Raw genomic sequence first — 26646 nt, forward strand, 5'->3', positions numbered from 1 at the left:
CAGGCAATTAATTAAGGTGACAACCATCTTTATCTCAAAACTCCTAAAACAAGACAGCAATTCTTACTGCATTGCATTTTTTATGTTGTCTCTAAAAGGATATATGAGCTATATTTGGTTTGTCTGTAAATAAACAATTCATGGGCTTACAGTTCAGACTCTGATCTCCTTATCCAGTTGACTAGAGCTATTTCAATAAGGAGATGTCAAACAATTCTCAGAAATGTCTCTGAATACAGAACCTCTCTAAGCCCTTGAATTTAAAAGAAAAGAAAAAAAAGTATTTTAGACCATGAAGATTCCTTCTGGAAGACTTCAAAATGCTGATGACATCCAATTAATTAAGTTAGAGGAACCAAATTTACTTCAATAAAAAGGTCCTGGCTGCTTCGCTGTCTCTTTGGATAAGGTTTCTCTGGCAAAGACTGTCTATTAAAAATGATATCGCAGCCAAATCCCACACAAAAAGATGATCAAGAAAGAAATGACACTATTGACTTTGCTGCATCAAAGTATTTACTGAGTCTGAACTATAAAGAGCACAATTTAGAATAAATGTTGGAGGTCACTTAGGGACATTATCTAGCCAGTGTCTCAGATCTGTAACCACTTTCTCCCAGTGCTCTCTACAGTACCACAATATGATGACTTTCAATTTCCCAAAATGTTATTTTGCCTCTAGTTTAAAACATGACTTCCATTTAAAGAAAAGACTCAAGAATCTCCCTTTCTACATAATATTTCCCTGGTAGCTCTGCTGGTAAAGAATCCGCCTGCAATGAGGAGACCTCAGTTCAATTCTTGGGTCAGGAAGATCCACTGGAGAAGGGATAGGCTACCCACTCCAGTATTCCTGGGCTTCCCTGGTGGCTCAGCTGGTCAAGAATCCGCCTGCAATGTGGGAGACCTGGGTTGGGAAGATCCCCTGAAGAAGGGAACAGCTACCCACTCCGTTATTCTGGCCTGAAGAATTCCACAGACAGCAGACGCTTGCAGGCTCCAGTCCATGCAGTCGCAAAAGTGGGACATGACTGAGCGAATTTCACTTCATACATAATATTTTCTCAGGAAGATCTCCTGGAGAAGGGAATGGCAACCCACTCCAGCATTCTCAACTGGGAAATCCAATGGACAGAGGAACCTGGCAGGCTACAGTCCATGGGCTCCCAAGAGTCAGACTCAACTTAGTGACTAAACCACCACCATACATAATATTTCCACCCTAGGACTTACATGTATATAAATATATCTTGACATATTCAAGGTATCCCAGTAAAAACTGTGAGTCCACCTTATGAAGATTATGATAAAAATGCACTTATTCCGGTAACCTGAACTCTAAACCTTGGGATCTCCATGATCCCTTCCTTCCTGAATGCCCCGCCCCCTCTACACCAACCAGTACCAGGCTGTGCAGATTCCGCTTTAGTCCAAATCCTCCCAATGAAAGGGTCCCAGGAGGAGGCCCATCACGTAGAAAAGCAGTTCCAAAGGGCAGAAGAGTCGGAGAAAAGTCATGTCCCACTTTTGTGACCCCATCGACTGGAGCCTGCAAGCCTCTGCTGTCTGTGGAATTCTTCAGAATAACAAGCCAAAGGTCTGAACCAGGGAGACGCTATTAAAGAATCTGGGATCAGACTGGGCAGTAGACCACAGAGTCTGTAGAGACTCTAAGGCCCAGAGCCTGAGATGTGACTAGAAGGGTCAAGCACAGGGAGGGGTGGTGGGTCAGACCAACTCAAAAAGGCCGGGTGGTACAATCAACCTTCAACTTTTCGCATATATCCCTCTTTCCAAATGTCCTCTGCCATCAGGCTAGCTCAGACCCTCCTGGACCTCACATGAACAAGTGCAATAATGTCTTAACTAACCTATTTCTCTACCAACACTCTGTGGTCAAAGTATCTTAAAGTACCCTGTCAAACCTTTTCAATGTTTTTCATTAGCCTTAATAGAAGATTTATAAACCCTTAAAATGACTTTGAGGATCTGTCCCCTCTCTAGCCCCACATGTGCAACCACTTTCCCCCAACCATTCTCTGTATCAGTCATAATGACTTTCACTTCCCCAAAATGTTGTCTTGTCTCTAGTTTCAAACATGATTTCCTTTTAGACAGAAGACTCTTAATCATGCCCCACACCACACACACATGCAATCACTTTATCGCATCTTAAATACCATTTCCTTAAGGGGGCTTTCCCTGAACCCTCCAAAGAGTCCCTGCTATATTTGCATACACTCTATACATCCCTTTTTGTGACAAATCTATAAACGGTAAAGAATCTTGTGTTCTATGAGGGCAAGAATGTATATCTAGTAATAGGATTAAGAATGTTACTTCCTTACTTTAAAACCTTCAATGGTATCCCCCAACTTCTGCATTAAGAACATTTGTCAGCATGGTAGCTCAGACAGTAAAGAATCCACCTGCAATGCAGGAGACCTGGGTTCCATCCCTGTGTCGGGAAGATCCCCTGGAGAAGGGAATGGCATCCATTCCAGTATTCTTGCCTGGAGAATCCCATGGGCAGAGGAGCCTAGTGGGCTACAGTCCATGGGGTTGCAGAGTCAGACACAACTGAGCGACTAACACTTGTCAATACAGGTATTCAAGGCCCTCCACAGTATGAAGTATTAAGTTCGTACTATTTTCTGACCCCACAAAACAGGATTATCTGTTCCTTTCCAAATAAGTCATGTACTTTCTAGTGCTTGCATTTCTGTAGCTTCCTCTATGAACCTGGTTTCCATGTCTTTGCTACCCAACACCATCATTCCATTCTTTTTTTTTTTTTAATATTTACTTATTTATATGGCTCTTCTCAGTCTTAGTTGTGGCATGTGGGATCTAGTTCCCTGACCAGGGGATGAACCTGGGCCTCATGCATCGGGAACATGGATTCTTAGCCACTGGACCACCAGGGAAATCCCATTCTACTCTTTTTTGGTCTGCAGTTTCTGAATTTTCTACAATAAACATGGATTTCTTTTATAATAGAAAAAAAAAATGCTACCCAATCTTCCAAACCTATATCTAATTCCATCTTCTCCATAGACTTTTTCCTGATTTCCCCCAAATAAATTTGGCCTCTCCCACCTCTGACTCCCTTTATGCTCAAATATGGTGTATTTTCCTTAGTATCCAAGTTGTTGTGATACATCTCATATCTTTATTAGTTTAAAAGTTCTCAGATAATGCTGCTTATACCTTGCTTTCCCATACATCTTCTCATCATATTTTGCATATACCTTATATACGTAAGTGAAAGTGAAGTCGCTCAGTCGTGTGCGACTCTTTGCGACCTGTGGACTGTGGCCCACCAAGCTCCTCCATCCATGGGATTCTCCAGGTAAGAATACTGGAGTGGGTTGCCATTTCCTTCTCCAATACATAAGGTGCTCCATAAATGCATTAATTTGAATCTGAAAAATCTACTGTATGTAAAACAGTTGTCTAGGGCAGTTGTCTAAATATATGGATAATCTTTTTTTTTTTTTTGGTTGTACTGGGTCTTTGTTGCTGTTCACAAACTTTCTCCAGTGCGGTGAGCAGGGACTACTCTCTACTTGCAGTGCATGATGGGCTTCTCATTGCAGTGGCTTCTCTTCCTGTGGATCACATGCTCTAGGTACAGGGGCTTCAGCGGTTGCAGCTTGTGGGCTCAGTAGTTGTGGCACACAGGCTTAGCTGCTCTGTGGCATGTGAAATCTTTCCAGACCAGGGATTGAATCCATGTCCTTTGCATTAGTAGGAGGATTCTTATCCACTGTACCACCAGGGAAGTCCTAAAATTATCTTTAAAGTACAAAAGATACCTGTGAAACAGATGGGTGCTAAATGGAATGAGAAAATCACATTATGTTACCAGTATAAAAAGAGAAATAAATCTTATTTGCATCTCAAATAAATGCTCTTTAATCAAAAGGTAATATATCTTTAGAGACTCATTAATTTTATATTATACACAAAGCTAAACATTCAGAAAACTAAGATCATGGCATCTGGTCCTATCATTTCATGGGAAATAGATGGGGAAACAGTGGAAACAGTGTCAGACTTTATTTTGGGGGGCTCCAAAATCACTGCGGATGGTGACTGCAGCCATGAAATTCAAAGACACTTACTCCTTGGAAGGAAAGTTATGACCAACCTAGATAGCATATTCAAAAGGAGAGACATTAGTTTGCCAACAAAGGTCCGTCTAGTCAAGGCTATGGTTTTTCCAGTGGTCATGTATGGATGTGAGGGTTGGACAGAGAAGAAAGCTGAGCACCGAAGAATTGATACTTTTGAACTATGGTGTTTGAGAAAACTCTTGAGAGTCCCTTGGACTGCAAGGAGATCCAACCAGTCCATTCTAAAGGAGATCAGTCCTTGGTGTTCATTGGAGGGACTGATGCTGAAGCTGAAACTCCAATACTTTGGCCACCTCATGCGAAGAATTGACTCATTGGAAAAGACCGTGATGCTGGGAGGGATTAGGGGCAGGAGGAGAAGGGGACTACAAAGGATGAGATGGCTGGAAGGCATTACCGACTCGATGGACATGAGTCTGAGTGAACTCTGGGAGTTGGTGATGGACAGGCAGGCCTGGTGTGCTGTGATTCATGGGGTTTCAAAGTTGGACACGACTGAGCAACTGAACTGAACTGAACTGGATACCCACATTTATTTCAATTCTGACAATTTAAAATAGAATTTTAATTCAAGTTTCATGTAGCAGCAAAACAGTATCACTGCTCCATATTTATTTTTATGACCATTTTTGCTGTTTACAGGACAAAAGGAAAATAGCACATGACATTAGTTAACTGTGCTGAAAATTATAAGTCAGAAAGGGCCACAGTAGTTACCTAGTTCAACCCATTAAATTTCTAGATAAAGAAAATAAGGACTGTGAGTTTCTTGGCCAAGGTCACAAAGCCAAAGCCAGGACAAAGGCTCAGACCATCTGACTTCCACTTCAGCACTCTTCCTACTGCAAAACAATACTCATCTCAAGGCTGTAATAACTAGAGCACATTATTTTCATTTGACACTGAAGCCAACAATGCTCCGGTACTGAATTAAGGCCATTTGCACATTTTCAGTCATGCTCAAGAGAAACCAAAGTGTGACAAATGAAGGAATGAAAAGGAATTCTTATTATCTTTTCCCAGGAGGCTTCTCCCTTATAAACGGATAGAAATGAACACTACTTCACAAGCTTTGAGAGCGTCTGTGTTCAGACACTCTGAAAAGCAAGAAAAACATGATAGGAAATTACATACATAATAGAATTTTGACACATGATGGAACACGCAACACAGAGCATTTTAAATGCTTCATTATCAAAAGTTATCATTTATTTCATAGTAACCAAGAAAGATATGCTTCAGGGAAAGAGAAAAAAAGGCAGCAGCCTATTTCTCAAAGCCTACTTAAAACACAAACCTATCTACCAATATTTACATTTTTAGTTTCATCCCTAGTAACTGGCACATAGTAGGCACTTAATAAGCATTTTCATAATAAGGTAAGTAATCTCTCTTAGTATCACCCAGTACTATTCTTAAATATTGCAGCTGTATGCAATGACAGTTTGTATCAAACAGAAATGTTTCAAGACTAGAACATTTTATGTGTTATGTACATGTATGTCTGTATGTGTGCCTGTATGTATGTATATAGGTTCATTTGCTTTCTCTATATATATATGTACACATATAGGTATATGTATGAATATATGGTAGGCTTCCCAGGTGGTTCAGTGGTAAAGAATCAGCCTGCCAATGCAGGAGACAGGAGATACAGGTTTGATCCCTGGGTCAAGAAGATCCCCTGGAGAAGGAAATAATAGCAATCCATGCCATTATTCTCACCTGTGTAATGCCATGGACAGAGGAGTCTGGAGAGCTAAAGTCCAAGAAGTCACAAAGACTGAGCAACTGAGCATGCATGCATGCATAAATATATGGCATGTATTTCTGACAACAGTGATCTTACCTAAAGATCTTATACTATGGGACAGTGATTTTGAAACTTTCATTACAGCAATTACTAATAAAAAAAAAAAAAAGGATTATACACCACAAGCTAGTCCACATAAGACACATGCACTGGAACACATATAAATAACTACAACTAAGGTCTCATGAAACACCATGACTATATCCAAAGCACTAATATTAGCTATTCTATTTTTAAAACTGCTGTTTGTGATCCACTAAACTGATTTTGTCATCCCTGTTCTGAAAGCTCATAAAAGGGCAAGAAAACACTAAAATATCAGCAAGGTGCATTCAATCCTTAGACCATAGCCTAGAAGCCAACAAGACACTGGGAAAATGAAGACTAGAAATCCCAGGTAGCTCAGACAGTAAAAAGCCCATCTGCAATGCAAGAGACAGGGGTTCAATCCCTGGGTCATCAGGAAGATTCCCTGGAGAAGGAAATAGCAACACCCCACTCCAGTATTCTTGCCTGGAGAATCCCATGGACAGAGGAGCCTAGTGGGCTATAGTCCATAAGGTCACAGAGTCAGACACAACTGAGCAACCAAACAAAATGCCCAGAGATGGGCAAAATTAAGACTAGAAATCACTAAACACTATTCATTCCAAAATCTATGTTGAATGCCAGAAGGATGTTATTATTGTGTAAGTAAAAAATAAAGACCATATTCTTGACCATAAAACAGGTCAAAAATTTTAAAGGCATCAAATGATAACACATATTATGATCACAATGGAATTAAGTTAGAAATCAGTAACAGAAAGCTCTGTAACATCCCAATTATTTGGAAAATAAATCATGTTTTTTAAATAACTCAAGGACCAAAAAGGAAATCAAAAGGTAAATTACAAAGTATTTTTAACTAAATGAAAATACAACACATTAAAACTTGGGGGAAGTAAAAAAACACCCTCAAGAGTTTTACGGGTTTAGAGAAGAACACCAGGCCCAGGTCACCTTCCCTCTCAGTTCAGTTCAGTCGCTCAGTCGTGTCTGACTCTGTTACCCCATGGACTGCAGCACGCCAGGCTTCCCTGTCCATCACCAGCTCCCGGAGCTTACTCAAACTCATGTCCATTGAGTCAGTGATGCCCTAGAGCAATCCAAACTGCTCACAGAAGGAGGGTGGCAACCTGGAGGAAAAACCATTGGGTTAATTTTACTGCTAATAAAGGAGAAGGAATCAACCCCCACCTCGCCTCAGATAGAAAGGCTTTCCTAAATCTGAAAAGAAAGTAGGACTCTAATAAGCTGTCAGTGAAGGAGAAGAACCACGCAAACAGGATAATATGAACACAGAAGAGTGGGGACAACATCCAGGAAAAGGCAAGACAGGAAGCTCCGGAGAATGGTGGTGATCCCACCCACAGTGGTAGATGAAGTGTGTCATGGTGGTTTCCTCCCCATACTGAGGACAGCTCCTGGAACACAGGAGCCTATCTATCACTACTGTCTAACGTAAGTAACTGAACCTTCAGATTCTGCCCAGAACCAAGTTAAATTTGGGGGGAAAAACCCTCAGCTTCTCAGAGGCCATATAGACCAACAAAAATAGAAACTGTCTTGCCTTCAATTGTTCTGAGGTGCCCTGAGGGTCCCTCCAATACCCAAACCTACAAATCTGGATTATATTAAATATTCCAGTATTTTTTTTTTTAAGATTTATTTATTTTGGCTGTGGTGGGTCTTTGTTGCTGTGAGTGGGCTTTCTCCAGTGGCAGTGAGTAGGGGCTACTCTTCATTGTGATGCATGGGCATGGGTTTCTTCTGTGATGGTGGTTTCTTCTGTTGCAGGCACTGGCTCTAGGTGCATGGGCTTCAGTAGTTGTGGCCAATGGGCTTAGTTGCTCCAAGGCATGTGGGATCTTCCTGGACTAGACAGATTCTTAATCACTGGGCCACCAGGGAAACCCTATTCCAGTATTGTTTAAGCCAGCATACAGGGTTAAGAGGAAACAGGATAAGTATTTAAATACTTATTTTTAATTAAACATATTCTCAATTTATCCAGTGTTTAAAAAGGGGGAGGAGGAGCCAATTCATTATAGACAACCATTAGCTCAGTTTGATGGAAAGTATTACTAACTGATCTTTCTGATTAGTGGGGTTCCTTAAATATGTTTTCTACATGTATTTCGGGGAACTAAAATGAATAAGGATGCTACTTTGCTTTGCTGGAGGCAATCCCACATCCTGCTAGGTTTAGTTTTTATATGGGCCTCGCTTCCTAAAATAGGCATAAACTGCCATATTTAGATCTATCCTATTTATTTCCACAGAGAAGGAACCTCAGAACTTTTAAAGTAGGATAGGTTATCTAATTTTTTACACCTTTGTTGTGATAAAAGAAGAAAAATACATGATCCTGGAGGCAAAAGAAAGACTGAACTTAATTACAAAGATTTAAAGCAGAAAAATTCATAGTGTCTTTTTAGAAAAAGAACATTTCTTCCTTTCATCTCAAGGCAAAGCATTTATCTACCAACAAGCACTAATACTGTGTTCCTTCTTTTTAAAGCTTTTTAAGTCATATCCTTTTTAATGGAAAAAACCTGGAGTCTTAATCTTATAATCTGAAAATCTTTCTAACATATCTGAACTGTTGACTACTTTTAAAAGTCATTATAGGAACTAATAGCTAGATTAATTCATAAACCATTTTCTCAAAAAAAAACAAAACTTCACAATGAAATTTTCTTTTGACAGAACATTTATGAATTATAACCATTTTTTCCTAAATCCTTTCAGAGGGGAAAAATTTAAGTGATAGAACAAAGATAAACAAAGTTATATTATTCTTTTACCATGTTAACTGATCTAGTGCACATCACTTTAAAGCAGAAATTTACAATGCATAGTCAACACACTGAATGATGTGTCTATGAAGATGATTAAATATGCCAAGGTATTAATTATAATACCACTTTACATTTGTATAGAATGTTTCAGTTTGCAAAACATGCCCATAAATTCATTTGACTCTATGTCCTTCAATTTAAGTACAACAGAAGATGTGAGTCCATCTGGATATACCGAAATAGTTAAGAGCAGGGATTCTGGAGACAACTGTCTGGTTTGGACTCCTAGCGCTGCCACTTACAATTACAGAATGTGATTTTGAGTACATTACTCAAAATCTTTGGGCCTTAGTTTCATCATCTGTAAAATAGGGATAATAATCATTTCTACCTCATGGGTCCACTAATGATTAAATCAACTAATATATGTCAAGCACTTAATCCAGTGTTTAGCAAAGAGTAACCATTATATGTCATACATGCCAATTTTACTTATCAGCAGCATAATTGTATGGATAGGGAAACAAGCTAGTAAGTCACAGAGCCAGGAATAGAAACCATAGCTTCTTCTCCCATTTCATGTTTCATCCACAAAAGGGTGGGGTTTTGTTGTTGTTGGGGTTTTGTTGTTGTTGTAATTTTGAAGTATCAGAAGGTTTTCCAGACTGACAAAAAGTAGTGTAATGTGAAATTGTACAAATCAAAAAATTCAACAGCTCAAAACACTTATAAAGTTGTTTAATCTATATTATATATATACATTTTAAGTTAAACTGAAATTAAATTAAAAATATAAATATTCCATTTTGTTGACAGAAGTATACACTGAGGAACAGTCATCTGTGTTGCTATATTTGAAAAGCAAAACTCAAATCTAGAAGGAAAATACTAAGATGATAACTGTGTTAGAATTTCCTTTTTTTTTTTTTCTGGTTTTCAAGACATTTAGGACTATGATATTTGCAATTTAAAAAATGATTTCCAAAATATGTTTACAAAAGTTGGTATTCATAGAGAGAGTGAAGTCACTCAGTTGTGTCCAACTCTTTGCGACCCCACGGAATGTACCCTGCCAGGCTCCTCTGTCCATGGGTTTTCCAGGCAAGAGTACTGGAGTGGGCTGCCATTTCCTTCTCCAGAGGATCTTCCCAACCCAGGGACCGAACTCTGGTCTCTCGCATTGCAAGCAGCCTTTTTACCATCTGAGCCACCAGGGAAGCCCCACTGAGAGAAGAAATACTTCAAAAAAAAAAGAAAAGAAAAAAGGAGAAGAAACACTTCAGAATTAATTCTAGAAAATAATAAATGTCCACCTGAAAAACTATACTCTTTTTTCAGACATGTTTGAGGGTATCTTTCCTCAGACTTTGTTCGAATTTTTTTCCTTTAGTGATTTAAGTGACTGTGACATCTTCCACTGTATCTAAAAATAGGGAAAGAGTGTGTGAATTTATAAGCTGAAATGCAAAACTGGCACTGGACGTCTAAATTAAAGTATTAAATAACTTAGCATACTCTTAGCATAGAAATATATTTTAAGCACTCATATCCGCATGCTTTGTATATGCATACAAATACATTGAATTCAACCATCTTTCATCTTTTCCTATGAAGTGAAAAACTGTGAAGTCATGACCTTTTTAAAACACACCAAATCACTTCTTAAGAGATTAACTTGGACAAAGCACTCCACTCCAAACCTCAAGCTCCTTCTCTGAACAACAGTGAGTAAGACCAGAATGTCAGTCAGTGGTTCACGACCTTTTTTCCACAGCAGCCCATCTGAGGGACTCACCAGCATCTCTCCATTTACAGCAATGGTTCATTCAGTTCAGTGGCTCAGTTGTGTCCAACTCTTTGCAACCCCATGGACTACAGCAGTGGGGATGGTCTGAAATGTCCCATGGTTGATTCTGATGTACTACCCTAGAAGCTGTTCCCCTCCCTGCCTTTTACTCCTGAAAGTACTTTAAGGTTCTGCACAGTTCCAAAGCCTGCCACTATAGACCCAGGAAAATCACAACCCAATGACCTTACCTGACAGTGTTACTTTAATATATTTTAAAAGAGAGGCCAAAAGTTAATAACATGGATTCTTTTGTTGAAGCACGGAAGATTCAAAAAAAATTTATATACTGATGATATCAAAGAGGGCTCTGTAACTTAACTGTTCATATGGCAAACAGCATACCTCCCCTGGAATTCACTTCTCATCAAGAAGGTAGTAAAGAAAGAGAAAATGTGGGGAATCAAAATACTTCCTAAAGTTGAGAGTGGTCTGAACAAGTGATTAATGGAAAAGAGATCTGTACAAATCACTTTTTTTTTGGTAACAGAGAAGGGGAGCCAAAGATTGACACACAGAGATGGGATGCTATGTCATATCCAATTTTTTTTTTAACCAGACAACTCTGTTATAAACTAATAATAACTAATAATGACTAAAAATATGATTTGAGTATATGCCATATTATAAATATAAGCCAAATACATTGGCTCAGCAAGGAGATTGATAAACTGCCCAGGACACTTAACAGTGTCCATTTTCTTTGAATGTTCACTTACTGTCGACAAATTTTACACTATTTGAAGCTACTGTACATGTAGTCTTGCAAAAAACTCACAACTAGGGAAGAAGGAAATGGAATTTTAAGACTTCCTTGGAAAATGTGTGTTTACCTCAAATGTGAGCCAACATTACATCATCATTTAAAAGTACACAAGGCATGGCAAAGATGCTGAGTGGGGTTTCAAAATTAGAATCATGTATATAAAAAAAAGTGTGTAACTGCATTATCTTCAAATCAGAAAACATATCAACACATGCTGATTTTAGCTATGTGCTTTACAGTGAGAGTAACCTTAACAGGCACAAAAAATAACAGTATTTCTCAGATCTATCATTTGACCCCTCCCCATCACCACCACCGCCACCAAATTGGCTGGGTCAGAAAGTTGCTGTCCTCTGTACCAGAAGATGACATCAATGGTAACTGAGAATACAATATATACTTCCCTATCACTGCCCTATTGATTCGTGCCCAAAAAAGTTGATAAAAAATTTTTTCGGTAGTATTTCTTCTGAAATCCTTTACAAAACATGCTGTCCATCTCTGGCTTAACTTGCTGAACGCATTTCTCATTAAAAAAACAAATTCTCAATGTTCTCCACATGAACCATAATAGTAAAGCCTAAAACTTGTGAAAGGGAACAGACCAAATAACCCAACAAGAAACAAAAGTGAACAGAAAGAAAACGCCCCAATCTCAGGTCTGTAACATGTTCACATTAGACACGGTAGCAAAAAACATTCATGAGAAAACAATTCCTTACACTGAGTTGGGACGGATACATATTTGTTTAATGTATATACACATTTCTTCCTCATTCTATACCCATGTGTCAAAACATGGAACTATTTAATTTGTGACAGTTTCTGTTGTGTCTCAAACTTTACATATAAGTTTATCATGGCGAGAAAAAAAAAAAAAACTGCTTGGCTTGACTCACCATGAATCACAGCCAGGAGGTCATCTTGTTGTGTATCAGCAACTATGTTTTCACTACAGCTATGTGACCTCAAGTGGCAGCAGCAGAGGCACCAAAATAGAAGGGGCAGGAGGCTTCTCCTGGTTTCTCGGCCCCAAATGGGCTTTTCCAGCCCATTCGGGCATCTGAGCAAGAGCCAACAGCAGAGGAGAGAAAGAACAAACCCAACAGCTCCGCGGAAGAAGGTTGCAGGCCCACCACACCTTCCATGCCCTCCCGGGAGCACGGGAAGGCAAAATCATAAAAGAGGACAGGTTTCAGAAACAGCATGAAGAAAGCAGCATGACAAGGGCCAAAGCTAGCCGGGTGTAAGTCAAAATCCAGAGACCCAGCGGCACGTAGGTCTGGAGGTCTGGAGACAGAAGAGGCTCTCCTGCCAGGGATCCCCGGGCGCAGCTCCGGCGTGAGCGCACATCGGGCCCCCTGCCTCCAAGCACCTCCAGCACCCGGGACCTGTCGCTGCTCCCACCTCACCTGTCGGGTGCCCGCTGCCCCGCCGGCGTCTCTGGCCCCCGGTCCCCGCCCTAGCCCATCTTCCCTGCACGCTCCCTCCCGGCGCGTCTCTCGGGACCACCACTGGGGTCAGCGTGGGCAGCGAGCCGAAGCCCGCCCCGCTGCCCCAGGCCCGGCCCCGGCACTCACTTTCTGAATCCGCTTCAGCGCCATCGGTCAGGGAGGGCGGCGGGGACACTGGCCGGCGGGGGACGGCTGCAGGGCTGGGGGGGTGGGGTAGTGCGGGCTCGGATCGCCGGCTGTTCGTCGGGCTCAGCGGGTGGGTTCCCGGGTCGCTGCTGTCTGGCTAGCTCTGGGCGCGGGTGCCTTCTCTGAGTGAGCCCGAGCGCTAGTGTGCGAGTGTGCGGGCGGGGACGCCGGCGAGACTCTTTTGTTTCCGCTTTTGCTTCTGGGAAGGAACCTGCGGCCGCCCGGCCCCGCCCCCTCCCGCCAAGCGTACTGGGAAATGTAGTTCCTGCATCCTACTCGGCCGCTGCCCGGGTCGGAGACCTTCACCCACTGTCTGGGCTCAGAGGTGCCAGGTCTGGGTTAGTCTCTGCAGATGGATTTCGATCAAGTAACTGAAACTGGAGTTCCCAACCTGTAAAATGAGAATAACAAATTAGCTCGAAAAACATGTACCGGATTCTAATGGGTGCTGCATCTTGTAATTTTTTTTTCATCTTCCCTTTTTCTGTTGCCAAATCCTCTTATCAAGAGTTAGAGTGCCCTAGAGTTCCAATCTCAGACCTCTCGCCATTAATATCTTCCTAGACGACAGACCTAGTGTCCTCCCGTAAACTGGAAGGCCACCCAACATAGCCAGAGAAGCGTGGGCTTTGTGGACTGACCCCTCTCTTGGGATGGAATCCAAGCTCTGATCCCTATCCACTGTGTGACCTTGTAGCACTTAAATTCTCTAAGCCTCAGTTTCTGGTGTCCAAAGAAAAATAATCTCCATATATTATTGTAAGAATTAACTGATATTAATATAATGTGCCAAACACACTACCTAATATGTTTAAAATGCTCTATAAAAATTATTTCCTTGTTTTTATGTATATGATAATGATTTTAAGATCTCTATTTCCAGCCAAACTCTCACCCTAGTTTCAGCATTTCATGTCCAAAAACTTCCTGGACATGTCCATCTTTCTTCCCTGTGGCCAGGAATCAGATTGTGTTACAAGGCAAGGGTTGGAAGAAAGCTTTCCCGGAAACCCTAAACAATAGCCACCATACCATTCTAAATGCTTACAAAGAGCAAGGAACAAAAATCCACTCAGGTAACTTAAAAGAAAATGTTCAGGGAAATAAGATAGTGAAAGAATGATAGAAATATTAATATAATCTGAAATTTAATTTAGAAGCCTCTCATTCTACCTTCTCACCACCCTCTACATCCAAAATAAACAAAAACGAAAACCAGTCTGGAGTCTGACTACTCTCTTATTTTCCTTTTCCTGAGATCTTGGTTCTCTCTGCATGCTGGCCCACCCTCATTTTTCCAGCTCCCCCTTAACTTCTCTTGTACAGGGTATGAGCTCCCACCATCCTTACTCCACTTTCTGACACTCTTCAAGCAACTGTTTCTGCTGCTAAATGGCCAAGCCTTTTGGTACTCCCTATTTATCTCCCTAAAGGGAAGAATCCCATTGACACAATTCATCTTTTTACTTCAGGCTATACATTTTCAGTTAGTGAGCAAAGAATAGATTGACTACTCTTGGATTAGTTTGCCAACCATGGTCCAATCAGCTGTGGGAAATTTGAAGTACTTTGGGGCAAATAGGTTTCTGAAACACACCAGCAAGGTCGTATGATCCTGCAGAGAGGTGTACTGGGGCTAGCTTGATGCGCCATCTTTGGGCTCCTGAAAGTGGGACCCTACAAAACATTGCTCTTCCTTTTCATAGGGCAAGTGTGAGAGTGTCCTTGTAAATAGGGGAGAAACAGTCTGGATTTGGGCACCAGCTGCATTGGAGAGTTACATTCCCAAGCTGATAGTATCTGGATATAATGCAGCAAGTGAGGCCATCCCCAGCCACTCGCACTATGGGGAAGCACTAATTCCAAGTAAGTGCTCATTACCAGGAAGCCCAGGAAAAAAACTTCCAGTGTTGTTAAATGGACAGTCCTGATAAGTCAGTCTATCACCACTCTATAGATAAAAACAAACAATCAGAGATGACAATCAGGGTAGTTTCATTCAAAACACACTGAGAGTCTAAGACACTGGCATTAATTTCTCCCTTTTCAAGGCTATCGTGTGTGTGTGTGTGTGTGTGTGTGTGTGTTCAGTTGCTAAGTCATATCTGACTCATTGCAACCCCATGAACTTCAGCATGCCAAGCTTCCCTGTCCTTCACTGTCTCCCAGAATTTGCTCAAATTCATTACCATTGAGTTGGTGATGCTATCTAACCATCTCATCCTTTGCTGCCCCCTTCTCCTTTTCCCTTCAATCTTTCCCAGCATCAGGGTCTTTTCCAGAGTTAGTTTCTAGGTTACTGTACATACTACTAAAAGACATACGATTCATATCACTCCACTGCTTAAAAATTTCTATTGGAAGTTCAGTGCCTCAGTGTACTGAAAAATACTTATCCCGATTTGTCCCTAGATGCCTCATTTTCATCTTGTAGCTCACACATGGTCATGTCTCTATGCACAATATATTCTCTTTGCATAGAATGACCTCCCACCATGCAGCTGACAAACACATCCTTCATGACCCAACTCAAATGATACAGACTTTATAAGAGGGATTGTGCTCACTTTCAGAAACTCGTATTTCAGGATATGAAACAGTCATTCTTAGCACTTGGAATATGGAATGGTTGCCAAATGCTGTTTATTGGGAAGAAGCATGATCCTGGGGAAGAAACTGAAATAAGGAATTAAACCATTTGGAGAAGTTTCTGGAGAGGTTTGCTCACTGAGTAAAAGAGATGTATGAAGAGCTTCTTGGGACCAGGAGGAGAGTGCTGACTCTTTGATAGAATCAAAGCCACAATCTGGGCAGTTTAATGAAGACCCTAGAGAAACTAACACATTGTTCTCACCAGAAATTTTCAGAGTAAATTTTCAGAGTAGAGTGAAAAGGAAGGGTTTGATGAAAAGATTCAGGCGTTCCTGATGAGTGTGGCATGATGGAACAGGGCATGAGTCAGGAGTCCAGAGTCCATAGTTCCTGAACTTAACCGTGGATAACTGGGGCAAGCAGAGTGACTGCCCTGCTAGGAATACCACCACCAGCTCTGCCTCTTTGGAACAGAAGTTACTTGTTTCCTAGGTACTTCTGGAAGCAGTCACTGATTGCCAATTTTGCTTCTCTTCCACCTGTTCTCCATGAAAACACATTTGTCTTTGCAAATATAAGAGCTCCTTTTGGTTTCTTCTTTGTGCCTCTTTGTGGCTGTGCTTTCAAAAGTCTTTGTAGGGCTTCTCTGGTGGACTAATGGTTAAGAATCCATCTGCCAATGCAGGGGACATGGATTCAGTCCCTGATGTAGGAAGATCCCACATGCTGTGGAGCAATGAAGCCTGTGCACCAAAACTACTGAGCCCACAGACCACAATTACTGAGTCCAGAGCACCTAGAGCCTGTGCTGTGCAACAGGAGAAGCCACCAGGATGAGAAGCTGAATCACTGCAATGAAGAGTAGCCTCAGCTGTCTGCAGAGAAAAGCCCATGCAGCAATGAAGATCCAGGGCAGCCAAAAATAAATGAATAAATAAAAGTCTTAGTGAAAGACCTCCCCACTCAAGTGCTCCCCTTTCTTTTGACCTCTGCATGCTCTTTTCAGCTGATGAGACCTCTTATTTGTCCTAGAACAGTCAACCTATGGTATGGTCTTCAGACACAGCAGGACCTTTTTCCCTTGTGAGTCTATTGTCCCATAACTGAAAACCAGAGTCATCAGGAGGCGAAACTCAGTCAGGAGAGTTGGGATGGCTCAGAACAGGTATTTGGCACACATATAATTCAAGTATTCTTTCTTGAATACCTTTAAAAGTATTTCCAGAATATCTGTCTGCTTGTTGGCTCACAGATTCTATCCTTACACCCCCCTCACTAACTCTCTCTAGCTATAGGCCAGAAGATTCAAGGCGACCATTCCCCAGCTGGGGCTTGGGCTTGAAGCACGAACTTCCTTGTGCCCAAGTAAATCTCCATAGGGTCAGAACCCAGTGTTGACTGAGTGTCTGCTTGAAACTAGGCCAGAACCTAGAAGAGTATTAAGGAGGGCACAGTGCAGACAGCCTCAAAAGTTGTGAGGTCAACCATAAACTTTTCAGGAGTGACAGGCAGGTACTTCCTTTATGGGTATTTTCTGTTACGTGTAACCTTCTAGGGCCTATGGGTCCTTCAAAACTGTTTTTGTCCATTTTTTAACATATTTTTAAATGGTTAATTAAAACCAACTGAGCACTGAACAGCAAGCACAAGAATGTTTAAGTACTTTTTGTTTTCTGTTTGATGAGGTCTGAGAAGGAAAGTGTGCTGTGGTTCCAGTCATAACCTATTTTAATAAAGTTTGAATCCACCCTGTGTATTAGGCAGGACTCTCAGGAGAAACAGAACCAGTAGGGTTATGGTACATAGATGTGTAAGAGGAGATTTTCCATAGGGATTGTCTTACATGATTATGGGGGCTGAGATAGGCCATGATATGCTGTCTGCAAGTTACAGAACCAGGAAATCCAGTGGTGTCCAAGTCTGAAGGTCTAAAAATCAAAGTAGCCTATAATGTAATTTTCAAACTTAGGCCAAATGCCTGAGACTGAGGAAGAAAAGAGACGGGTATTGGTGTAAACTCTGGAGTCTAAAGGTCCCACATCAGGGACTCTTGTGTCCTCTTATGTCCAAGGGCAGGAGAAAATGGATGTCTGAATTCAAGAAGAGAGAGAGACAATTTGCCCTTTCTCAGCGTTTTTCTTCTATTCACCCCTCAAAGGATTAGATGACACCTGCCCACATTGGTGAGGATGGATCTTCTATATTTTATTTTATTGGAGTATAATTGCTTTACAATGCTATGTTAGTTTCTTCTGTACAGCAAAGTGAATCAGCTTTACATATATATATATATCCCCTCTTTTATGGATTTGCTTTCCACTTAGGTCACCACAGAGCACTGGGTAGAGTTCTCTGTGCTATACAGTCAGTTCTCATTAAGTGAAAAGTGAAAGTGGAATTTGCTCAGTTGTGTCCGACTGACTCTTTGTGACCCCATGGACTATACAGTCCATGGAATTCTCCAGGCCAGAATATTGGAGTGGATAGCTGTATTCTTCTCTAGGGGATCTTCCCAACCCAGAGATTGAACCCAGGTCTCCCACATTGCCCGTGGATTCTTTACCAGCAGAGCCACAAGGGAAGCCCAAGAATACTGGAGTGGGTAGCCTATCCTTTCTCCAGGGGATGTTCCCAACCCAGGAATCAAACCATGATCCACTGCTTTGCAGATGGCTTCTTTACCAACTGAGCTATCAGGAAAGCCCCCCCACCCCAGTTCTCATTAGTTATCTATTTTATACATAGTAGTGTATATATACAGGGCTTCCCAGGTGGTACAGTGGTAAAGAACCCTCCTGCTAATGCAGGAGATGCAAGAGATATGGGTTTGATCCCCTGGGTCAGGAAGATCCTCCAGAGAAAGAAATAGCAACCCACTCCAGTATTCTGTTTGGAAAATCCCATGGACAGAGGAACCTGGAGGGCTATAGTCGATGGGGTCATTGCAGTTAGAACTGGCCATGGAATAACAGACTGGTTCCAAACAGGAAAAGGAGTATGTCAAGGCTGTATATTGTCACCCTGTTTATTTAACCTTTATGCAAAGTACATCATGAGAAATGCTGGGCTGGAAGAAGCACAAGCTGGAATCAAGATTGCTGCAAGAAATATCAATAACCTCAGATATGCAGATGACATCAACCTTATGGCAGAAAGTGAAGAGGAACTAAAAAGCCTCTTGATGAAAGTGAAAGAGGAGAGTGAAAAAGTTGGCTTAAAGCTCAACATTCAGAAAACGAAGATCATGGCATCTGGTCTCATCACTTCATGGCAAATAGATGGGGAAACAGTGGAAACAGTGTCAGACTTTATTTTGGGGGGCTCCAAAATCACTGCAGATGGTGATTTTAGCCATGAAATTAAAAGACACTTACTCCTTGAAAGGAAAGTTATGACCAACCTAGATAGCATATTCAAAAGCAGAGACATTACTTTGCCAACAAAGGTCCGTCTAGTCAAAGCTATGGTTTTTCCAGTGGTCATGTATGGATCTGAGAGTTGGACTGTGAAGAAGGCTGAGTGCCGAAGAATTGATGCTTTTGAACTGTGGTGTTGGAAAAGACTCTTGAGAGTCCCTTGGACTGCAGGGAGATCCAACCAGTCCATTCTGAAGGAGATCAACCCTGGGATTTCTTTGGAAGGAATGATGGTAAAGCTGAAACTCCAGTACTTTGGCCACCTCATGTGAAGAGTTGACTGATTGGAAAAGACTCTGATGCTGGGAGGGACTGGGGGCAGGAGGAGAAGGGGACGACAGAGGATGAGATGGCTGGATGGCATCACTGACTCGATGGACATGAGTCTGAGTGAACTCCGGGAGTTGGTGATGGACAGGGAGCCCTGGCGTGCTGGGATTCATGGGGTTGCAAAGAGTTGGACACGACTGAGCGACTGAACTGAACTGAACTGAAAGAATCAGACATGACTGAGTAACTGAGCATACACACACACACACACACACAGTGTATATATGTGAGGGCGGCTCTTATTTACTCAGTCTAGTGGTCATTGTCTCACACTCACCCAGCTGTCTTGACATCCATTAGTTCAATCAAGTGAACACATAAAGTTAAGCACATCTGGGTAGCTAGAACTCTTCTTAAACAGAGCAGCTGAGTCACCTCATTCTTTAGCACAGTGTCCAGCAAACAGGCTCCAGACTGTTTTCTCTGAGGCAGAGCAGTGTTTCCCTGAAGCCCCAGAAGCTAGGACTAGGATTGTGGAAGGAAGGACAAAACAGGGGAGAGGGCAGATGAGTAGATGAGGCTCTAGGCCTGGCTTCTCTCAACCTCCAAAGGCACTGGAGTAGTTCAGTATGGAGCTGTTTTTCTAAACTATCTTAGTGGACGTGGGTAAGTTTCCTCATATAAACATGGGTTTAATAGAACCTACCTCATATAATAAAATGAGGTAATGCATGTGAGGCGCAAGCACAGCGAGGGGATCATGGCACTTTCCAGAAAAATGTTAACTGCTATTGTGTTTGGATTCTACTTTAGACTTGGTTAGAAGGTTAGCTTCTATGTACTTGAAAAACGGGTTTGGGACTCATTGATGTGGCCCTCATTAAAAAACTGTTTTGATAAATTATATAACTAGTACATGAATTCATTTGTGTAAATTTTTTTAAAGAAGTAACAATGACCATACAGCAGTCTCCCCTCATGTTTTCTTCTCTAAAATGAGGGGAAAAAATATCTCTGTAAGATAATGTCATGAATTAACTCAGTTCAAATTTTTAATGTAAAGCAGATTAAGGCAGTGATAGTCCTAGAGTGGAAAGCTATATGTAGAGAGAATTTTATTCCCTGATTAGACGTGGTCTACTCTTTTGAAGAATTCTTCCTTCTCAGATCTCTCTCTCTTTTTTGCAGTTCCATTTACCAATTCTCTCCCTATGCCAGGACATCTCTTGCCTCTCCACAAGTATTTTCATTAACTTAGTTTTTTCATTCTTTGATACAACTTGTTATATTAGGCTATAATATAAATATTATGGATGCAGCCTTTCATCTTCACCCCCACATTTCATTGCTCTGAGAATTTTCGTTCTATTTTACAACAGTTGTTCCTTTTCCATTTTATATTGCCATGTAGTGGTAAAGATTATTCTTTAGAGGCAATATATGACTGCCCCACTGTAAATCCTCCAAGTAATCCAGGACAATTAATGACAATTTACTGAGAAAGGGATGTTAGTAACTTTTCTCCCCAGTTTAAACAATATTAAGCATGTTAATGCTATAAAAGCTATTTAACATGGACTTCCCTGGTGGTCCAGTGGTTCAGAATCCATCTGCCATTGCAGGAGACACCAGTCTGATCCCTGGTCCAGGAAGATTTCACATGACGTGGGGCAACGAGGCCCACGTGCCACAACTACTGACTCCAAGCGCTGCAGCTACCGAAGCCCGTGAGCCTGGAGCTGCAACTATTACAAAATCTAAAAGTAAAACGAAGTCAGCTGCTTGGCAAACAGTGAAGAGAAAACATATTTGTCCAGGAGAAAGAAACCGAGACTTTTACTTGTGAGAGAACTCCACCCATTGCTGGAGTTCTGCAACAAGAGAAGCCGCTGCAATGAGAAGCCCATGTGCCACAACTAGAGAGTTGCCCCTCTCACAACTAGAGAGAGCTGGCCCATGGCAATGAAGACCCAACACAGCCAAAATTAACTAAATGAATAAATAATGAATTTTAAAATAGTTGTTAAACAAGTCTACATGATATAGCCCTTTAACAAACAAACTCATTTCCAGGTGCCCTGAATCATGGCAGGATGTGCTTTTCTGCAAAGTCTAACAGGATCTAATTATGCACAATAAATGCAAACCCAACTGCATAATCAATTTAAAACTGCAAGGACTCCAAAAATCAGTCTGGCCTGGAAGACCTTTCTATATATAAATATATATTTCTGCCTTCTGAAAGGCAGAAAGGAGATTACTTCTGACTTCCTAGGGGAGTTTGGTGGTTGGGCTAACCTTGGCCAAAACGGGATAAAGTGTGCATTCCTAATTTCTTTCTGTATTTCTTTCTCCTTTTCAGAAACTTTCCTCCAGAATATCCTTCTCCTATCTTCCTCCCTCTTTTCCTTCTCTTTCCCCTTCCCTCCCTTGCACTTAAGACTGCACAAGAGACTTTGCTTAACCCTCAGGGTGATAAATGTTCCTTAGCGTTTAAAAATCCATGCCTTCAACCTAAGAAGAGAAGGAATAAGTCTTGAGGACATTATGCTAAGTGAAATAAGCCAATCACTAGAAGACAAATACTATGTGATTCCACTTATATGAGGTATCAAATTCATAGAGAAAGTAGAATAGTGGTTTCCAGGGTATAGGGAACAAAAAATAATAAAAGAAAAGAAAATATAAAGTAAAATAGATTGTCAGAAATCCTAAACGACATCCCAATTGTAAATATTTAAATCCAAAAAAAGTCCACATTTAAATTAAGGAAATAACTCTTAAGCCCTTTTTATATATATAGAAACTAAGATTTGAAGAGAAAAAGTTATTTTGTGAGGTCACATAACCTGTAAGTGACAGACCAAATATTCCATGTTGTTAGCCATGGCACTTTAGTTCCTTCCACTCCACTAGAATACACTTTTTCTAAATGTATAATATATGCTGTCTCAACAAATAACCCCCCTCTCTTGAGAACAGTTGATCTCTCAGTGTGGAATGTGGCATTCACTCTGCCAACCCTTCTATTAAAGAGACAGCAGATGGGTGACTCAACTCAGAGCCAGTCCCTTTTACACACTGTCTCTGGCTTTTATTTGTGAGAAAACTCCATCCATTGTTGTCCTAAAGAAAAGATACATACTCTATCATTAGATGATCAGGAAATGCAAGAGATGAGAAGAGACTGAAAATGAGGGAACAATCTACCTTGTAAAACTTAAAAAGAAGTCATCTGCCTAACAAACAGTGAAGAGAAAACATATTTGTCCAGGAGAAAATGTGCAAGACTTTGGGCAGAGGCCCTCTGTTTGCTAGGAGACAACTGTGCTGTTTTGAAGCTTTCCTGTTGGGAAATCAGTTTAATTCAGTTCATTCGCTCAGTCGTGTCAGACTCTTTGCGACCCCATGGACTGCAGCACGCCAGGCCTCCCTGTCCATCACCATCTCCTGGAGTTTATTCAAACTTATGTCCATTGAGTCGGTGATGCCATTCAACCATCTCATCCTCTGTCATCCCCTTCTCCTCCTGCCTTCAATCTTTCCCAGCATCAAGGTCTTTTCAAATGAGTCAGTTCTTCACCTCAGGTGGCCAAAGTATTGGAGTTTCAGCTTCAATATCAATCCTTCCAATGAGTAAATATTCAGGACTGATTTCCTTTAGGATGGACTGGTTGGATCTCCTTGCAGTCCAAGGGATTCTCAATAGTCTTCTCCAATACCACAGTTCAAAAGCGTCAGTTCTTCAGTGCTCAGCTTTCTTTATGGTCCAACTATCACATCCATACATGACTAATGGAAAACCATAGGGAAATGGGAGAGGGCAATCGTATAGAAACGGGAAAATGTCTGGCTTTTGACAAAAACATTGCATAAAGGTACACTTATGTAAGTGACTGCTATTTAGTTAATTTCTTAAGTCTCCCCAGCCCACCACTCTAGTAGGGGATGGGAAAAAACTGAGTTACCTCTGAACATTAACATCCCACCCACCCCCAAATAAAATAAATGTTTGGCATCTGGACTGAAGTTTCTTTTGCCTTTGCAGGAAAAAGGAGGTGGAATTAGTGTGGATGTAGGTGTTGTAGTTACATAGCTACTATAGCCTTCATACCTTAAAAAAGAAAATCACCTTATTCTGCTGGTGTTAAAATGTCTCAGAAAACTGACAAGTTTAAGAACATTAAGCCTCTTGGAATAGTTTTCAGATATTTCTAACACAGAATGCTGGGGAAGGGAGAGGGAAAGAGAGAGTGTGTGGGAGAAAGAGACACAGGAACCACAAGAGAGAAAATTCATTATCAGAGGCAGGGAAACTGCAAAGTCATCTCTGAATGTCATTTAATACTAGATTCCACAGTCCCCTGGGTTACTGTGTAGTTTAGCATTTGGGCAGCCATAATACAGCTGCCCTGAGTTTAGAGTATAAAGGAGTAAAATTTAATGACAATTACATTACATAGAATTATGAACACATGAATTGACCCAGTGGCAGGCCAAGTGAGCTGTACACCCTGGGTACAGACTGTATGAGGCTCATTGTAGGTAATTTAAGAATAATATAAAACTTCCAGTGATAAAATTCTCCTACCCACAAAAATCTTTCATTGATGTAAATTCTAGACTATTGCTGCAGCTCCTTTTGAGCTTTTAAAAGTACCTTTACTGTGATATAATCCACATACTGTAAAAGTCACCTGTTTATACAATCAAATAATTTTTAGTATATTCACAGAGTTGTTCAGCCATCACCACAATCTGAGTATGGAACATTTTCATCACCTGTTGGGTTTTAGTGATACATATGTAAGCTTCTAATTAGCACATCTTTATTACTAATCCTTAATAGCTGTGCATACTACACAGAAGTTAATCTAGAGAATTCCAAATATACTGTTGACTTCTGACCCAGTAGAATTTAAATATATCCATTCATTTGGAAAATAAGTTCATAACGATCAAGAATTGTTAGGTCTCTGGGCAGTTTTTGCCTCCAACCCTTGTAATATATATATTCTTAACATTTTAACTGCAGATTCAAAATAAGCAACAATAGATGTAAGGTTGTTTGTTGTTGTTGTCTTTTTTTCTGGTATGAAAATTTTAAATAAAGTTAATCAGATATGAAAATGCTTGCAAACAGTGAGAACCAGACTTGAATATCTGACAAAATACCACACCTTGAAATTGCTTCCTGAAGGGCTATGCATAGAAATTGGGGATTAAGCTATCCAACAACCAAATGTAAGGAAATGGTATATTTACATTAAAAAAAGAAGAAGAAAAGCTCAAAGAATGCCAAAAGGAACAATGAAAAATTCTGGTCTTACATTGCTAAAAGAAATCAAAAGTCAATGTTTGAATCCCAAGCCCTGGACACCCATTTTAAAGCAATGAATAAAAATAAATGCCAATATTTACTATTATTCTTTCATTTTTTTTAGATTTTGTAATGAGATACAAAAAGTTGAAAGTGTTTACTAAATTACCAAGAAAGTAATCTCTGATAAAGAAAACATTTTAATAGAAAATGTTTGATCGTGGGGACATTTGAAAGCCTCTAGAATCATTCGTGAAGACAAAGGCATGAAGCATATTGCAATTTCTGGAATTTCTTGTTAAATTTTATTTTTATAACTCTGCCAAATTTATCCTCATGTTTAAGCCTTTCCCTAACTCTTTGTATGTCTGTTTTTTTTTGTGTGTGAAAGAAACTTGTCCAAGTTAAAATTATTAAAACATGTTGTTTTGCTCTAAAGATAGATCGACAAATCTATTGAAGGTGAAGATATGAATAAGGTCTGCTTTGATGACGTCACTGACAAATTTCTCTAAGTCAACACCCCCAAAACAGAAAATGTAATGTTAATTATTTCCGTCACAGACAAATATGTACCTATTTTTCTTTTCTTTCAAGAAATACATGAATATAATTTTAAAACAATGCTTATTTTTCCTTTATTTTACTGAAATATTTTTAGTTTTTACCAGCATGCTTATATATATATAGATACATAGATAGATTTTTGTTTTATTTATATATATATATATATGAAGCTAAATAAAACAAAAATTTCTCCATCTCTATTTCTTTTCTGGCCACTATTATTATTTATTCCCTTTTATAATCTTACTGAGGCTTCCTGAGTAACACTAGTGGTAAAGAATCCACCTGCCAAAGCAAGAGATGTAAGAAACTCAGGCGAGTTCAATCCCTGGGTTGGTCAGATCCCCTGGAATAGAACATTGCAACCCACTTCAGTATTCTTGCCTGAAAAATTCCATGGGCAGAGGAGCCTGGCAGGTTACTGTCCATGGGGCCACAAAGAGTCTGACATGCCTGAGCACACACACACAACACAATATTGCTAAAACTATTTTTTTCTTGTAGAATAGAACGTGTTTAAAAGCAACAACAATAAAATAATCTGCTCTGTCAGGTAAGCAAGCTATTTGATCACTATGTTGATGATCTTTGAAAATTACTTTTACGTTTGGTTTCTTTTTGACATGTATTATTTATTTTATCTTTTTATTTATTTTTTTTATGGTAAACACATTTAAATTTATTTATTTATTTAAATTTATTTTTTATTTTACTTTACAATTCTGTATTGGTTTTGCCATACATTGACATGAATCCACCATTATCTTTTTAATCTTCAATTATGGGTTCTGAATTCCTATAGGTTTTTTCAAACCTATGTTATCATAAATAAAGATAAACTAAGCTGGAAAATTCCTGGCAGTCCAGTGGTTTGGACTGTATTTTCACTGCCCTGTGGGGTGGGCTGGGGGTGGGGGATGGGAGTGGTGGGGAGATAACATTAATGACTTCCTGAGAGCACATCTGTTACTCACATGTGTGAGATGCTAAGACAGTTTCTCCTGTGCTTGAATCAATCATCCCAACTCAGTGGGTAGGTCTTACTGTTTTCAACTTACAGATGAGGTTTAGAGAGGTTTAGCAAAGTAAACCAGAGAAGGCAATGGCACCCCACTCCAGTGTTCTTGCCTGGAGAATCCCAGGGACGGTGGAGCCTGGTAGGCTGCCATCTACGGGGTCGCACAGAGTTGGACATGACTGAAGTGACTTAGCAGCAGCAGCAGCAACAAAGTAAACAAGTTTACATAGTAATGTGCTTTCTAACTAGTGGATTTGAATCCAGGTCTACTTGGATGAGAGGACTTGTGTTGTTGGTGTTTACAGCCTAACTGGGAATTCAGAACCCATAATTGAAGATTAAAAAGATAAAATAAATAATACATGTCAAGTGCCTGACCAACAACTTTACTGAGTCAAAAAATGGAGCCATTAAAA

General features: G+C 40.4%; 1 protein-coding gene across 4 annotated transcripts in view; it reads right to left on the reverse strand.

Annotated features, from left to right (window-relative positions):
* Positions 1-13236, reverse strand: part of UBE2D1 (ubiquitin conjugating enzyme E2 D1) — a 38912-nt gene extending 25676 nt beyond the window's left edge. Inside the window, exon 1 of one of the 4 annotated variants that reach the window (XM_040254651.1) lies at positions 12988-13236. In XM_040254651.1, coding sequence (XP_040110585.1) covers positions 12988-13011 — 24 coding nt within the window. In that variant the 5' untranslated portion in view covers positions 13012-13236. Of the gene's footprint in view, positions 1-7059; positions 7077-12987 lie in introns of those variants that run through there. The other 3 variants (XM_040254652.1, XM_040254650.1, XM_040254653.1) reach the window with 3 other exon arrangements.
* Positions 13237-26646: the final 13410 nt, after the last annotated feature.

This window comes from Oryx dammah, unplaced genomic scaffold, assembly GCF_014754425.2.
Source record: "Oryx dammah isolate SB20612 unplaced genomic scaffold, SCBI_Odam_1.1 HiC_scaffold_14, whole genome shotgun sequence".
Classification (NCBI taxonomy): Eukaryota; Metazoa; Chordata; class Mammalia; order Artiodactyla; family Bovidae; genus Oryx; species Oryx dammah.